General features: G+C 34.2%; 1 protein-coding gene across 3 annotated transcripts in view; it reads right to left on the reverse strand.

The window, feature by feature from the left end:
• Positions 1 to 15,212, reverse strand: part of LOC105467503 (protein phosphatase 4 regulatory subunit 4) — a 105,984-nt gene that overhangs the window by 28,949 nt on the left and 61,823 nt on the right. For all 3 annotated transcript variants that reach the window (XM_011717127.3, XM_011717128.2, XM_071099658.1), the window contains 9 exons: positions 14,827 to 14,948; positions 12,029 to 12,151; positions 10,866 to 11,035; positions 10,414 to 10,533; positions 7,400 to 7,477; positions 6,434 to 6,517; positions 5,555 to 5,737; positions 1,827 to 1,932; positions 212 to 359 (listed from right to left, as the gene is read on the reverse strand). In XM_011717127.3, coding sequence (XP_011715429.1) covers positions 212 to 359; positions 1,827 to 1,932; positions 5,555 to 5,737; positions 6,434 to 6,517; positions 7,400 to 7,477; positions 10,414 to 10,533; positions 10,866 to 11,035; positions 12,029 to 12,151; positions 14,827 to 14,948 — 1,134 coding nt within the window. The remainder of the gene's footprint in view (positions 1 to 211; positions 360 to 1,826; positions 1,933 to 5,554; positions 5,738 to 6,433; positions 6,518 to 7,399; positions 7,478 to 10,413; positions 10,534 to 10,865; positions 11,036 to 12,028; positions 12,152 to 14,826; positions 14,949 to 15,212) is intronic.

Genomic DNA, 15,212 nt, shown 5'->3' on the forward strand with positions numbered 1-15,212 from the left:
TCCAGTAAAGACAAAAGATCTGAGACAGTGTTGAAAGAGTATGCTTCCAAGTCTTACTGATACCCATCAATTATGAATACTAAGAATTTCAAAGCACATGTAAATTCTTGACTTAAGTTTTTAATTGGCTAAGGAAAAGATTTTGCATATGTTCACTATAGTAGATAAAAATAAATACAATTTCAAATATTTTCATTGATTGATAACATACCTCACATTTGCTACTGGATCATGTGTCAGTTCAATAGCAGGTAGAAAGAAATATTTACAGAAAAATGATTTGGAAAATATCTCTATAATAAATTCACAGGTATCCAAAAATCGAAGTCTATTCCAGTAACTTTTTCCTTGGCCCAATTCTAGAAACAACAACAAAAATTATCTTGTTAATTTTTCCTACATGAAATTAATGTGATAAAGTTAGACACACAAAACGCATAACAAGTTTCTTCATACCCACAATATGGCTAGCAAATATAAGAGATAAGAGGAAAAAAATCATTATTATATACCTCAGATTTGTAAATCCCCAAATTGACACCTCAAAAACCATAAAAAAGTTTTGTCAAACATTTCATTCAATTTCATAAGCATTTATTAACTATGGAATGACTGTATTTACTACTTTTTATCACCCACTACGTGCTAAGTACTCTATACATATTATCTCATTTAGCCCTGAAAAGCAGCCCAAAGAGGTGCACATACTTCTTGCTCCTAAAAAATAAGGATACTGAGATTCAGTGAGTTTAAAGTCACACATTTGGCAGGTGCAGAGCTAGAATTCAAACACAAGTCTGTATAACTTCAAAGTGTTTTAAAACCAAATTAACTGTTTTGTTCCCTTTGTTTCCTTAAAAATGCCTAAAGTAGATATAGTCACATATAAACAGCCTTACTGACAATAATTCAGGTCAATATTAAAAGGCTAATTTTCTACTTTTTACATAAATGTTCAAAAACAAAACCAAACTGAATCTTCTTTCAAAATAAAACATTCTAAACATGAGCTCCTACCACTGAATAATGAAAACCGAATTAAAATAAGATTATAAAAAGAAAGATTAAAGTATACTGAGCATACTTTTTCTTAAATGGAATTTTATAAAAGTACTCTAATTTTTTGAAAAGTAGTGATACACACTTAAACTGGTAAACCCCGATAACTAGAAAATCCCATTACCTGCCTATGCTGGATAATATAGTTTAGTAAAAACATTAAGACATTATGGGCAAAGCAAATATACAATAATCAGCAAATTCACTAAGTATATATAGGTGTGTGCAACTATTTCTAAAATCAATACTATAAACCAAATGTTTTTGCCTTGATTTTAGCTTTTACCAAATTAAAATAAATTTGCATTTGTAAACTGACTTAGTTTCTTAAGACATTATAAACCAACTAGGCTCATCAAATTTATATTCAAATATACTATCAACTCTATTCAAGGAAAAATCCCAGATTCTGTTAATTATGTGACTATTGAAATAGGACCATAAAATAAATGATTAGATTCACGGATATTCTATTTATATTTTAGTTCCAAATGCTATTTCATCAGGGCAGAAACTGAGCTTTCAATATAAGTAAACATATTTTAATTTCTAAAATGTAGACATTCACAAAAGAAAACAGAGTAATTATTACTTTCATTCCTCACAGATCTAATCTTGCCACAAGGATTTCTAAAAAATAAAAATCAACTTATAAAACCCAATAGTAACCTAATTATTCACAGCAAAATGATACATAAGTCAGATATAACTAAAGCCAACTAGTTCATTTACTTTCCTTTTTCAAAATAGTAGACAATATTACTTACGTTCAATTAATTTTTGAATGACCTCATGTCTCTGTTCTTGTTTACGATTATAACGCAGAAAAATGCATAGAGTTCGTGAGGCTGCCTTTTGGACAGGTAAGACATTCTTGAAGAAATAAGACAGACAGTTACACTAGGCTAATTCTAGTCTAGATAATTTGGCCCCACCAAATCAATTTTAAGTTATTGACTAAAATAAAGTGTTTGCTGCCTCTCAATTCATTGAATTTATATCCTTATGGAAGTATCTTCATAATTTAATGTTAATCACTCAGGCAAATCAACCAATACTTATATTACAAAGTTAATTTGGCATAGGCAAGTCCAAATCATCCAGATTTGACTCTTATTTCCTTGCCATCTCATCTTACATGACCAAATACACCCCTGCCACTTATTCTTTTAGCTGTTTTCTGGACTTTGTCATTCATTCATCTGACAAACATTTGCTACAACATGCCATGTGTTAGGTACATCACCAAAAATATGTCACTACTAAAATATACATTTAGAGATCCCATGATCAGGTATACGCTTCAATCCTTCTGGCTTAATTCTAGCTCTTAATGATACAGATGACATTTAGAATCCAAAGAGCACCATGTCAATCATTCTTACCAGTATTTCAAGTCCCTTTGTCCTTTCAATTTCTGTCACACCACCAAGCAGAACCTTAATTCTAAATATATATGGCCATTTACCTTTCCTGGGTTTGGGTCAAACCATACATTAGAGAAAAATCTCTCAACCAGACATATTGTGTCCAGTATAAATTCATGTTCATTATCTTGACTTACATACAAATATAATGTTGAATTACTAAAGATCCCAAATATTACAGTGGGGATCCTTGAAATTCAAATAGAATGAAACTTTACATCGCTGAGACAGTGTTGCCTGCTACCTCCTCTCATATTTTATATGAGCTATTCACATTATATCAGGTGTAATTTGAGTGGGGTTTTTAATCTGTTGAATGTAAAAAGAGGGTATTTCCTATGATTTAGAAAAGAAAATTTTAAAAATATACATAAGCAGAAACATGACTGGACTTAAGGAAAATGAATTTTTGATAAATGAACTAAATAAAAGCATGTTATTCTTTTCTTTCATTTTATGCATACTGATAGAATTTCAAATACATATATAATAGTCATTAAAATATATATATTTTGTACCTCACATAAAACATATATTATAGTTTATGGTATGAGGTATTCTGCTGGGCCAGAAGTCAAAGATAAATATAATCAGGTCAAAAGCACATAAGAACCAGCTTGAAGAAGTTGTAACAATTTGTGCACAAAAAAAATAATAACTGCAATAACATTATTTTATCTAAAAAGATGTTAAAAACAAAGTGCACTTGTCACCATTAAAAATAGCTACTATGCCACCTCTTAGCTCTGAAAACTGATAATTAGAGGAAAAAAATTAAGAATTCATCCTGTCTTTACATTAGTAAATGTAGCTCAAGGCAATCAAATAACCAATGTGGACAAAGGAATGCACTTCTTCACACAATGCCACCATCAAAAATGCATAAGAAATGATGGAATTTTTAAATTATTTAGGAAGTTATAATGAAATCACCGATTCAAGTAAGGATCATCAATGGATTCTAAAACTAACAGGTAAAAGGCTGATAGGAAACTGGTATTCAGAGGGCTGAAATACCAGCTGAAGATTGTGCTGGCTATTCAAGCATAATTTTAGAATAATTTTTTTAATTCTATGAAAAATGACATTGGTAGTTTGATAGGAATGTGTTGAATCTGTAGATTGCTTTGGGCAATATGGCCATTTTAACAATATTAATTCTTCTAATCCATGAGCACGGAATGTTTTTCCATTTGTTTACGTCATCTATGATTTCTTTCAGCAGTGTTTTATAGTACCCCTTGTAAAGATCTTTCATCTCCGTGATTAGATGTGTTACTGGATTTTTTTTGTGGCTATTATAATTGGGATTGCATTCTTGATTTGGCTCTCAGCTTGAACGTTATTGATGTATAGAAATGCTACTGATTTTTGTACATTGGTTTTGTAACCTGAAACTTTACTGTAGTGGTTTATCAGGTCTAGGAGCCTTCTGACAACATCCTTACGGTTTTCTAGGTATAGTATCATATCAGCAAAGAGAGATCATTTGACTTCCTCTTTTCCTATTTGGATGCCTTTAATTTCTCTCTTTTGCCTGATTGCTCTGCCTATGACTTCCAGTACTATGTTTAATAGGAGTGGTATGAGTGGGCATCCTTGTCTTGTTCCATTTCTCAAGGGGATGGCTTCCAGCTTTTGCCCAATCAGTATGATGTTGGCGGTGGGTTTGTCATTTAGAGATCTTATTACTTTGAGGTATGTTTCTTCAATGCTTAGTTTGTTGAGGGTTTTTAACACAGAGACACTTGACTTTATCAAAAGCCTTTTCTGCGTCTATTGAGATGATCATATAATTTTTGCTTTTAATCCTGTTTATGTGGTGAATAACATTTATTGATTTGCTTACGTTGAACTAACCTCACATTGCAGGAATGAAGCCTACTTGATTGTGGTGAATTAACTTTTTGATGTGCTACTGGATTTGGTTTGCTAGTATTCTCTTGAGGATTTTTATGTTGATGTTCATCAGGAACACTGACTTGTAGTTTTCTTTTTTTGTTGTGTCTTTGCCGGATTTTGGTATCAGGGTGATGGCAGCTTTGTAGAATGAGTTAAACAGGAACCCTTCCTCCTCAATTTTTTTGAATAGTTTCAGTAGGATTGATCCCAGCTCAGAGCAGGTTGCGAGGTATGTCTGCTGGTAGTCTGGCCGTACAGTTTGTCAAGGGTGGAAGATCCCTGGGCAGGGCAGTGGTACAACTGGCATACAACCAGGTAGGCACACGCACCCCAGGGTTTTCAGCCCAGCAGATGAGTGTGGGGCCCACCCAGCTTGTACTCCCCCAACTCAGCATCTGCCCCAGAGGTAGGCCTGACCAGTTGGGCTTGTCCCAAGCCTTCTGTGCCCAGATAACAGAGCCATGGAATGTTTCTATATTTCAAAAAATTGCAATAGGATGTCATATTAAATGTAAGGTGAATTATGAGTTAAATAATCCCCTTGGAAATTTCTGTGAAAAAAATAGACAACTTTGTGGGGAGGCTTGAGTGCCACCTTGTTTTGAGGGAGGAGTCTTTTTTTTTTCTTTTAACACTACTTATAAAGCTATCAATAGTAGGGCATCCATGTATTTGTATAAGCTTTCTCTGTTCCACTGCCACACTATAAAAGTAACCAAACTTATAGCAGGAAGCTTAAGGGGTGCCTTGGCAAAACAGCATACCTGGGGTCAGACATTAAGGGTGTGGATGTATCAGATGTGCAATCAGAACAGAAGGTCCTTTGCAGTCAAGGTCACTGAGTCCTGTCAACCTTCCTCTTAAGAAGAACTATTTCAAGTTTGAAGCGAGTCTGCCCTGTTCTTGGCAGTATATAATCAAAGGATAGGTGAAAGTGCCACCTAGTCATTCCTCTCTCCAGCTGGAGAGAAGATTCGCAGAGAGAGACCTAGTGGGGAAGGAAAGGGAAACCTGAGTCCCCTCCTCTGGACCTAGGAAGCTGACATCCTCCTAGGGAGAATGGAATGAACTGAGTTTGTTCCACTATTTTGAAAATATGAAGAGTTTTGATAATTCCAGACTCAACCATGAGTTCAAAAGAATAAGATGAAAGGTACTGAGCTCACATTTGTCATCATGATTGTGAACATTCTTTGTAAGAAACGGTAATAAATCTGATCACTTGATATGACATGTGGCAGGCAGGCATATTTCTGAAGTAGCTTCTCGTGAGTTCTCCATTTTAAAGAGGCTGCAGCTCGCTGTTCAGCGGCTGTGAGTGCTGGAATCAAGTCAGGAAGAGAAGATAACTGAAAAATGAAACGCATCAAAAAACAAATCAATTATAAATAAATAAATAAATTGCAGCACTCAGTAAAATTACTCAGTTTTGTAACACATTGGGGAGGGGAATACTCCTTCTCATTTCAGAGTTTAGGAGATATCTTAGTTGTCACAAGGAGAAAATTATCTGACTAAATCAAACACTTTTAAAAGAAATCATTAAGTAAAACGTATGATTCCTGTGAACCAAATTTTGAAATAAAAACTGCAACTCATTCTTCTTCCTGTCAGATTATCATAGCAACTTTTCTAACTACAGTAAAATGTATTATATATTACTGTCAGCAAGCTTTGACCTCCTAAATTCCTACCCTTTTCTTAGGTTACACAGTGGCTTAAAATTAATAATAAAGAATAAATTTCTACCCTTTTGTCCTATTTGCTATTCTTGGAATAATCATTAATGCTAATGAAAAATGAAAATATGAACATAAACTCCAAAGACAATAAACAACGATCATGGTAATTTAAAATTATTAATGTAAGAAAGATAGAGGAAATTCAAGCTGTTCATACTCTAATAGGCTTTTACTGACTACCTGCTGTGCGGCATGCACTATTTTACATGCTTTTCAAACATTCTTTCATTGATGCCTCACAACACCCTGTAGAGTAGGATAATATTTACACAGCTCAGAATGTTTCTGAAAGATGAAGTTTACCTTATTTTCTTGAACACTGCTTTCTCCACCAGTAGACATAAGTTCCAAGATTTCTGGAAGATGATCTATAAGAGCATCTAGTACCTTTTAACAGAGATATTTATTACTGTTATAGTGATTACTATGGTTTTTTTCTAGATTAGTTACTCTACATGTCAATTTCTATATAGTAATAGTGGGTTTTTTTTTTTTTCCCCAAACAACATTTTGGGTATTTGTATTTTCTTACTCTGCCATCTTCTTGCTGAAAAGTCTTAGAAACGTGATCAACTGCCTTGGCCAACCTTCGAAAAGAGATTAGTATACCTGCCTCTTGACGTTGTTCAAATAGTCTAAATCTGAGACAGCTACTTCCACAAAACTAATATGTTCAGAAACTGCCTCCAAACTTTTGACAGGTATTTTAAATCGGATAATATTCTCATTGATATCAAAATATTCATGAGTTGTGCTTTGGCAAACTAACATTTAGGTGAAAGGAATATCTAAATATAGCATCAAAATAAAGTATTTCAAAGTCTTTGTAAGTACATATTAAGTGGTAAAATACTACACAAACAGTGGCAAGAGAAAAAAGTTATAAAATGTGATATATGATTACAATTGAGTAAAATAAAAACCTTTATATAGAAAAGAACATTCATATAAAAAAAGAAAAAGAAAACAAATAGTAACAGTAATTGAAATTAAAGGCATTCTTTTGTCTGTTTTTTGGCACTTCCTAAATTTTTCTTAATAAATAAATATGCATATACTAAGTTTTAAAACTGAATATATTTTAAAACCTAATTTTTTAAACTATTTTCCCAATATCCAGTTTATGATACAGTGGTACAACAATTTGAAGCTTCTGGAGCTAGTCAGCTGAAAGAGTTCACACAATTTCAAGAAGTAGGGGAGAAAAGGCATTGGTGTATTTGGACCAAACATAAAAGAATTAAACATCAAAGAGTAAGAAAATATTACCTCCAGTGATTCATCTTGTAATAATGTTATTAGTTCTTTATGTATTAAATATACTCCAGAATTCAGAAGCTTAGACACCTAAAATACAGCAATAAAGTCTCTCAGATTTAAGACTACTAGACAGATACAGGTTACAACAATTTTTAAAAATACATCCTTGTTATATATTTCTTCTAAAAGCCATGTTATAACGCAAATATAAAATTAGATTCTATAAAAATTAGTGGCACAAATAACCAGCTTTCTAGTCTGCCTCGTGGAATGCTGGAGTGTGTGGACACACACAGGGGTGAGGAAATACAAAGGAATGGGATTTACCAGAGTCATAACTTTCACATCAACAGCAATAACAAGCCCACAGGGGCCTCTAGTTCACATTTTAAAGTCTTAGAGCAGCCAACAGGGTCTTAAAGGATATCCTGGGCATGCAAGTATTCATATGAGTTCAGAACTTCCCAGAGGGTAACTTCTACTGAAGGCCTACAGTGATACCGGGGTAGTTATAACTTCTAAGAAAGCAAACCAACTTTCCTTTTCCCCATCAAAGACTTTAATCAGCATGAGAGGAGTTGGGAGAGTCTCGAATAACAGTTCCCCTTGTAAACAGCAGTTTTTTTGTCTCCTCCAGATAAACTCGGAGCCCACAATAGTGGATTTACCAGTTTCTACTTCATCTTATTCTTTTTAAAACACACTGGGCTTGACTAAAGTTTTATTTGGACAAAAAAAAAAAATGGTCCCTGGATAAAGAAAGTGTTTTAAAATTCTTTCCTCTAACACAGTTGTTTTTGACTTGTCGAAAATATTTCCAAAATATTATTATTATGAAAAATAAGAACAAAGAATACAGTAAAGCAATTATCAGAAGCTAGCATTAACACTGTTAGAAAAAGTTAAATCCGCCAGTGGATTTTCATTACTTAAAAAAAAAAAAACAAAAAAACTTACACAAGCCCTTCATTTTATGGAGAGGCACATCATTTTTACCCTACCTACATGGTATGATTGTGGAAGAATATGAAAACTAGCCACCCAGCAAATATAGATCAATGATTATCAAACTCACTTCCACCAGTGAAAGCATATTTGTATACACATATACATTTCCATATGTTTAATTATATGGTGCTATGTTATGTCCACTATAAAACATAAATAAAATTATATATTAAAGTGATGAGAAAAAACAGAAAGTCTAAAATTGCATAAATGCTGCATTCTCAGACTCCAATCTTGAACAACTGTCTCTGGAGACCACTGATCTAACAAGTACATGTGGACATGGTAACCAAGCCTAAATGACCATTTAATGCATGTTGGAGGTGAATATTCTGCTCAGCTGGTCAGTGCTCTCTGCCCTATCCCCACTCCTCCTAAAAAGCAGAGTTCTACAGGTGTGTTTTATAAAGATGATATAATTTTGCAGCACTGAAATTATTTTAACTAATTATACTTTAATTTAAAGGGAAGGTGTCCAGGATTTTGTATAATGCATATATATTTCATTCATACCAGAAAAAGTGTTCTTTTAAAAAAGTAAAACTATCACCCAATAGCCAAAAAAGAATCTAAGCAACATTTATAATGATGCTATGGATGGATATCCTGCACACTTGTAGAAAATCAAAGTGCTCTGACACAGGAACGCAGTGCAAGGAAGGGGGTGAAATATTCTCACTGAGAATAAGAACTTATACCACTTATCCAGAGGTTTTCTTTTTTTTTTTTTGAGACGGAGTCTCGCTGTGTCTCCCAGACTGGAGTGCAGTGGGGTGACCTCGGCTCACTGCAAGCTCCACCTCCCGGTTCACACCATTCTCCTGCCTCAGCCTCCCAAGTAGCTGGGACTACAGATGCCTGCCACCACGCCCAGCTAATTTTTTGTATTTTTTGTAGAGACAGGGTTTCACCATGTTAGCCAGGATGGTCTTTTTTTTTTTTTTTTAATTTATTTATTATTATTATACTTTAAGTTGTAAGGTACATGTGCATAACGTGCAGGTTTGTTACATATGTATACTTGTGCCATGTTGGTGTGCTGCACCCATCAACTCGTCATTTACATCAGGTATAACTCCCAATGCAATCCCTCCCCCCTCCCCCCTCCCCATGATAGGCCCCGGTGTGTGATGTTCCCCTTCCTGAGTCCAAGTGATCTCATTGTTCAGTTCCCACCTATGAGTGAGAACATGCGGTGTTTGGTTTTCTGTTCTTGTGATAGTTTGCTAAGAATGATGGTTTCCAGCTGCATCCATGTCCCTACAAAGGACACAAATTCAGCCAGGATGGTCTTGATCTCCTGACCTCCTGATCCACCCACCTTGGCCTCCTAAAGTGCTGGGATTACAGGCGTGAGCCACCACGCCCGGCCTATCCAGAGGTTTTTATGTGTCAGTTTTGAGCTTGAAAGTTATAGCTTATCTGTATTTATTGCAACCACGGCATACATGCACTTCTTGCTGTCATTCAAGAAAGATGCCCCAAATTTCAACTTCAAGGGTTAAAAAGTTAAATTCATCATAAAAGTTTCAACTTACTTTTGCTCGTACTTTATAGAGAGTCATAATAGCAGAATCTAAAAGCCATGCTCATGAAACACCATCCATTTGTAGTAAAAATAATTAATGAGTTTCAATTTTCTATTGGTTCTCAAGTGCTTAAGTTTAGGTGCAAAGTTAACTGTAAATATTATAAAGCATATAAAAACTGATTTTACCTTAAAATCTGCATCACCCATATCTACCACAATGTCTGGTTTAAAGTAAACACTTGGTATAGATATGCTGAATGAATGGGTTAATAAAAGAATTCACAAATATCATGTATTTATGGAAATGGATTCTGTAAACATACTAAAAAAGAAGAAAATTATGGAAGTTTTTAAACAAGATTTAAGACTAGAACATGAAAGAGATATCCAGTCTATATCTTATAATCTACAAGCACAAAATCATCTAGTATACATAGGTAGAATTAACAACAAATGTAAAGTGATACTAAGTCTTCAGACTTACTTCATAAAAGCAAATAGCAATAGTGTATCTGACTGGTACTTCAGGGTCATGGCAAAGGCAGAAGAATGTAGAATAGAGTTCCATGTGGAAGTTTTTAGGATCAACAAAAACAATCATGGCCTGGTGGAGGTGCAAGGGAGGAGATGAGTGGGAAGGAAAGAAAAACATGCATCAATACCTAATATTATAATCGTCTCACTTAAATTGAAATCATGTTCTCTGAATTGTAATTTAATTAGAAATCATATTTGGAAGATCCAAATATGTGTATATCAGTCTGATTTATACACAGATATATAAATTTCTCAAATATTTACTCTGTATGTACTATGTACACTAGACATAATGCTAAGCAGTAAGTGTCAAAAATGGCAATATTTTGAATGCCATCTATGCACCTATTTTAAAGTTATAATAAAAATCCTCAGTAAATATAAATACATATTTATTACCGGAAAGTTATAAGCACAGTTCTTCCGTACTGAAATATATTTCTTCTCCTGCTCTAAGATTTGGGGTGGAATCTGGTTTTCATTGTGTCCATTTTCTTGTTGCAAACCCAATGTACAAAGTTTCTTATAAAATTCCAAAAATCTCAAGTGCTGATCTGGAGTGAAAATTCCTAAAACAAATATAAAAACCTATGCTCAACATTTCAATCGAAAATAAAATTTAAAAAGGGAAAATCAAAGTACAAGAAAAATATAATTGAAGCCAAATACTTAAATAAATGGTTGCAGATAGTTTACAAATAAAAGGAACATGAAAAGAGTAACTGTTAAGAATCTAACAGATCACATTATTTTACCTCATGTTAATTCCAGTAATATTTTAATTTCAAAAGTATAACTTACATAATGCAGGAAATATGCCTGCATTAATTGCTGCAGCATGTATCATATTGTAGGCCACTAAAAAGTTGCTAATAATAACATTGTGGCTATTTATACATCTGCTATTTTCTTATAGTAAATGTTCTAAAATTGCTGGCAGAAAAGACACATGCATGTGTGTATGTGTCTCTGCAGGGAAGGAGCTTAAAAACGGAATCTGAAAGACAGCAAAGTAAATTCAAAACATTTTTAATCAATGGAATGGTTCCACATTCATCAAGTATCTCGAGGAGCTAGAAACTCATAATATATTGTTATGAGTTCATTATTAAACAGTCAATCTCACACTGATATAGTAAGCTAAGAACTATGTGTTCAAAATGCCAAGAGTTACGGTATTATTATTCCACATCCCAAGCTGAACTTCTCTAATGATATAATAAATTATTCAATAAATGGTTAATAAGTGTATACTTACTACATACAAATAGTAAATAAGCCTGAGCTTCTATTATTACATACCAAATAATATATAAGTATAAAATATTCAGAGATTTAAAGAGCTATGTTTACTTTATTCTGTCACTGTTCTTTCAAACAGGTTCTACTGGTGAAAAAGTCATTCCTAAATGTGCTCTAAATGATGTTATCAAAATTCTAAGATCTCATAAGATTCTTATATACTTAAGAGCTAGGCTTTACAATTAACTGAAGAGCCAAAGTTTAATGACTAAGGTAGAAAAAAAGGGAAAACAGTCTCAAATTCTTAGGATATATCATACCATATAGTCCATGACATAGTTTTCCTAAATGGAAAGATAAAGAAATAAGAATTGATTCATCTGCTTTGAAAGATTTTTCACAAAATGATTTCACTAAGGGAAGTATAGTTTGACTTCTGTCATCTGGAAAACAAAACAAAATAATACATACTTTAAATTCAGTCATCCACACTGCACATGTGGAAACTAATACACACAAATTCCAGAAAGAAAAATTACTACATTAGCCTCATAGTAATAGAAAATACCTGAAAGCAATGATGATGGAGGTGGGTGGTGAAAAAGGGCTAAGAGGAGGCTTGAAATGATCAAAAACTTTAATGTCAGGTTAAGGGGTTTGGACTTCAGATTGCAGGCCATTGGGAACAGAATATAAAGAGTGATTATGAATTAAAAAGCTAAGATGATTGAGGATTTGAGTCTGAATAACTAAAAGAATTCTAATACCATTAACATAAATAAATAGTAAGCAAAGGAAACTTTTCTTATTCTCTTTTACACACATCTCATACCATGCTGCAGCTTAAGCCCATTTTACCATTTCATTTTTTACTAAAATTATATTAGCTTATAATATGTTCTATGTATTGCATTTCATCACTTTTACTTCTTAGATGGCTCTTCTTCAAAAAATTAATCGATTCTTTGAGTACATCTGCTTAGGTCACAAGTATCTGACATAGTAGGGATATTTAACTCTCAATTCTAAATGCTCTCCAAATTTCTCACAGTTTTCTTAAATTTCAGAAATGAATCACTTCTTTATTATCTGGAAATGTTAAGTAAAATGCTGTAACAGGCTTATGAGTATTATTATTACTATTATCATTACATTTCGGCGTTATATCTACTATTTTTGTTAAATGACATTCATTCAACACACTGTGTTTCTTACAGAACAAGCCTTGTAACTAAGTAGAAATAGAAATATGAATAATAAATAGTCTCTTATTTTAAGAAATGCAAACCAGCAAAAAAGCCAAACACAAACAATGTAAGACAATGTGATCACTGCCTTAACAGCTGGTATAAGGCAGGGATCTATAAACTTTTTTTGTAAATATTCTAGGCTTCGCAGGCTGTGTCCCAACTACTCGGCTCTGTTCTTGTATCACAAAAACAGCCACAGACAATACGTGAACAAATAAGTGTGGCTCTGTTCCAATAAACTTCATTCACAAAAATAGGGGGTGGGCCAGATTTGGTCTAAGGGCTATAGTTTGCCAACGCCTGGTGTCAGGGATTTAGAAAGATGTCAGGGAGGAAACTGTATTTAAACTGGGAACTAAAGAAGCAGAAGGAGTTGGCTAGGAGAAAAATAGAGGGAAGGAACAATAGAGAAAGAAAAAATATGAGAAAAGACTAGCGGTGTGAAAGAAGGTATGCTAAGCAAGTGGGACTGGAGCATCAGACACAAGAGGAGTGGGAAAAAATGGTAGGAAATAAAGCCACAAACACAGTTAGACCCAGCTCTGTGATAAATGGGTGTGGGCAGTAAAAGGGAAAAGATCAAAGATGATGGCAAGGTTCTAGTTTGGAGCCTGGGGATGCCGCATTATTAGAGGAAAAAAGATTTATTCATTCACTTATCATGTATTGAGGTTTTATTCCTCTGGTTTGTCATATTGTCTAAATAACTGTTCTGGAAAATCCAAACACAATTATTGTCCATATTGCAATAATCTTTAAGAGTCTTCCTGGAGTTCAGATAAAATGTTGGTAATCCAACTAAATGTAATACTATAATTACACAATTGAATTTTGTACTTAAGTACTTGACATTTACCCCTCCAAATTTCACTTTATCAAAATAGTTAATGTTTACTGATAACTAATGTCCAGCATTAGTCAAGAGTCTAGTCATACATTCAGTAGAGCAGTTAACTGTCTCTGACATGATTTACATAACACTAAGGAATATCTCTTTACCCTCTCCCACTCAAATATCCCATCCCAAATTTCTTCCCCAATGGCCATGAGATTTCTAGCATTAAAATATTACTAAAGAGAGGAAACTCATGTAGACAATGTCTCAGGATCTGTCTTAATGTCATTAGGTGAAAAAGTTAAAGTCAAATTCTTAGCCCTATATACACACAAGTCAGTTAAGTTTTGATGGGAGAAAAGAGAGATGGAATATGTAGCAGCAACACTGTATGCCATGTGGTATTGGTTTTAATATGGTTTGTTCCCATCAAAATGCCTGTCAAGGCTTGGCCCCAGTGCAGCAATAGTGGATGGTGAAATCTTTAAGAGGTGGGGTCGCATGGGTCCACCCACTGGCTCCACTCTCATGGGTTGACTGGTGAAGTTCCTGTGGTATTAAGTGAGGTCTCCTTCACAAGGGACTGCGTTAGCTCTCGTGGGACTGGGTTAGTTCTCTGGAGAGCAGGTTGTTACAAAGTCAGTTTCTTTTGTTCCCTCTCCCTTTTGCAGGTCTGCTTCCCCTTCCACTTGTCTGCCACATTATGAGGCAGCATGAGGCTCTCATCAGAAACAGGTCAGATGGGACTGCCTAATCTGGAACTTCCCAGCCTCTAGAAATATGAGCCAAAATAAATTCCTTCATAAATTACCTGGTCTCAGGTATTCTGTTATAGCAACACAAAATGGACTACGACACCATGAGGTAAAAGTGAAAGCCAAGAAGACACCAAAACAGAATGAATCATAAAAAGAGGGAGAGGAAGGGAGGCTTAACATAAGAAATTCTATATCTACTTTTATTCCTGATTAGTGACATAAAACATGTAGAAAAACACTATTTTCAGAAGCAAAGATGTATCCACATGATTTACCTGTATCAAATATGTCAAGCAGATTAACCAAAGTTTCAAAAGCTGCAAGTCGTACACTGCTGCCTTCATCCCTAGAAAGTTCTATTAATTCAGGGAGCACCACGCTTTTTGTAAGTTCTGTCCTGCACAGTAAGCAATAGAAGAAAACAAATCAAATCAATAAATGTGTAGCAAGAACTTACTAAAAACCAGTGACTGGGCTAGTTGCTGCAGAAAATATGAAAAGTCATAAAGATACTGTTTCTGCTCTCCAGAAGCTTTCAGTCTTATGGGGAAAGGATATCATACATATAAGAAACATTAATAGTAATTTCATAATGATTTAAATCAATCCCACTTCCCCCAGCATAATATTGTTACCTACAGAAATCTTAATAACTAAGAGT

The sequence above is a fragment of the Macaca nemestrina genome, chromosome 7 (genome assembly GCF_043159975.1).
Source record: "Macaca nemestrina isolate mMacNem1 chromosome 7, mMacNem.hap1, whole genome shotgun sequence".
Lineage (NCBI taxonomy): Eukaryota > Metazoa > Chordata > Mammalia > Primates > Cercopithecidae > Macaca > Macaca nemestrina.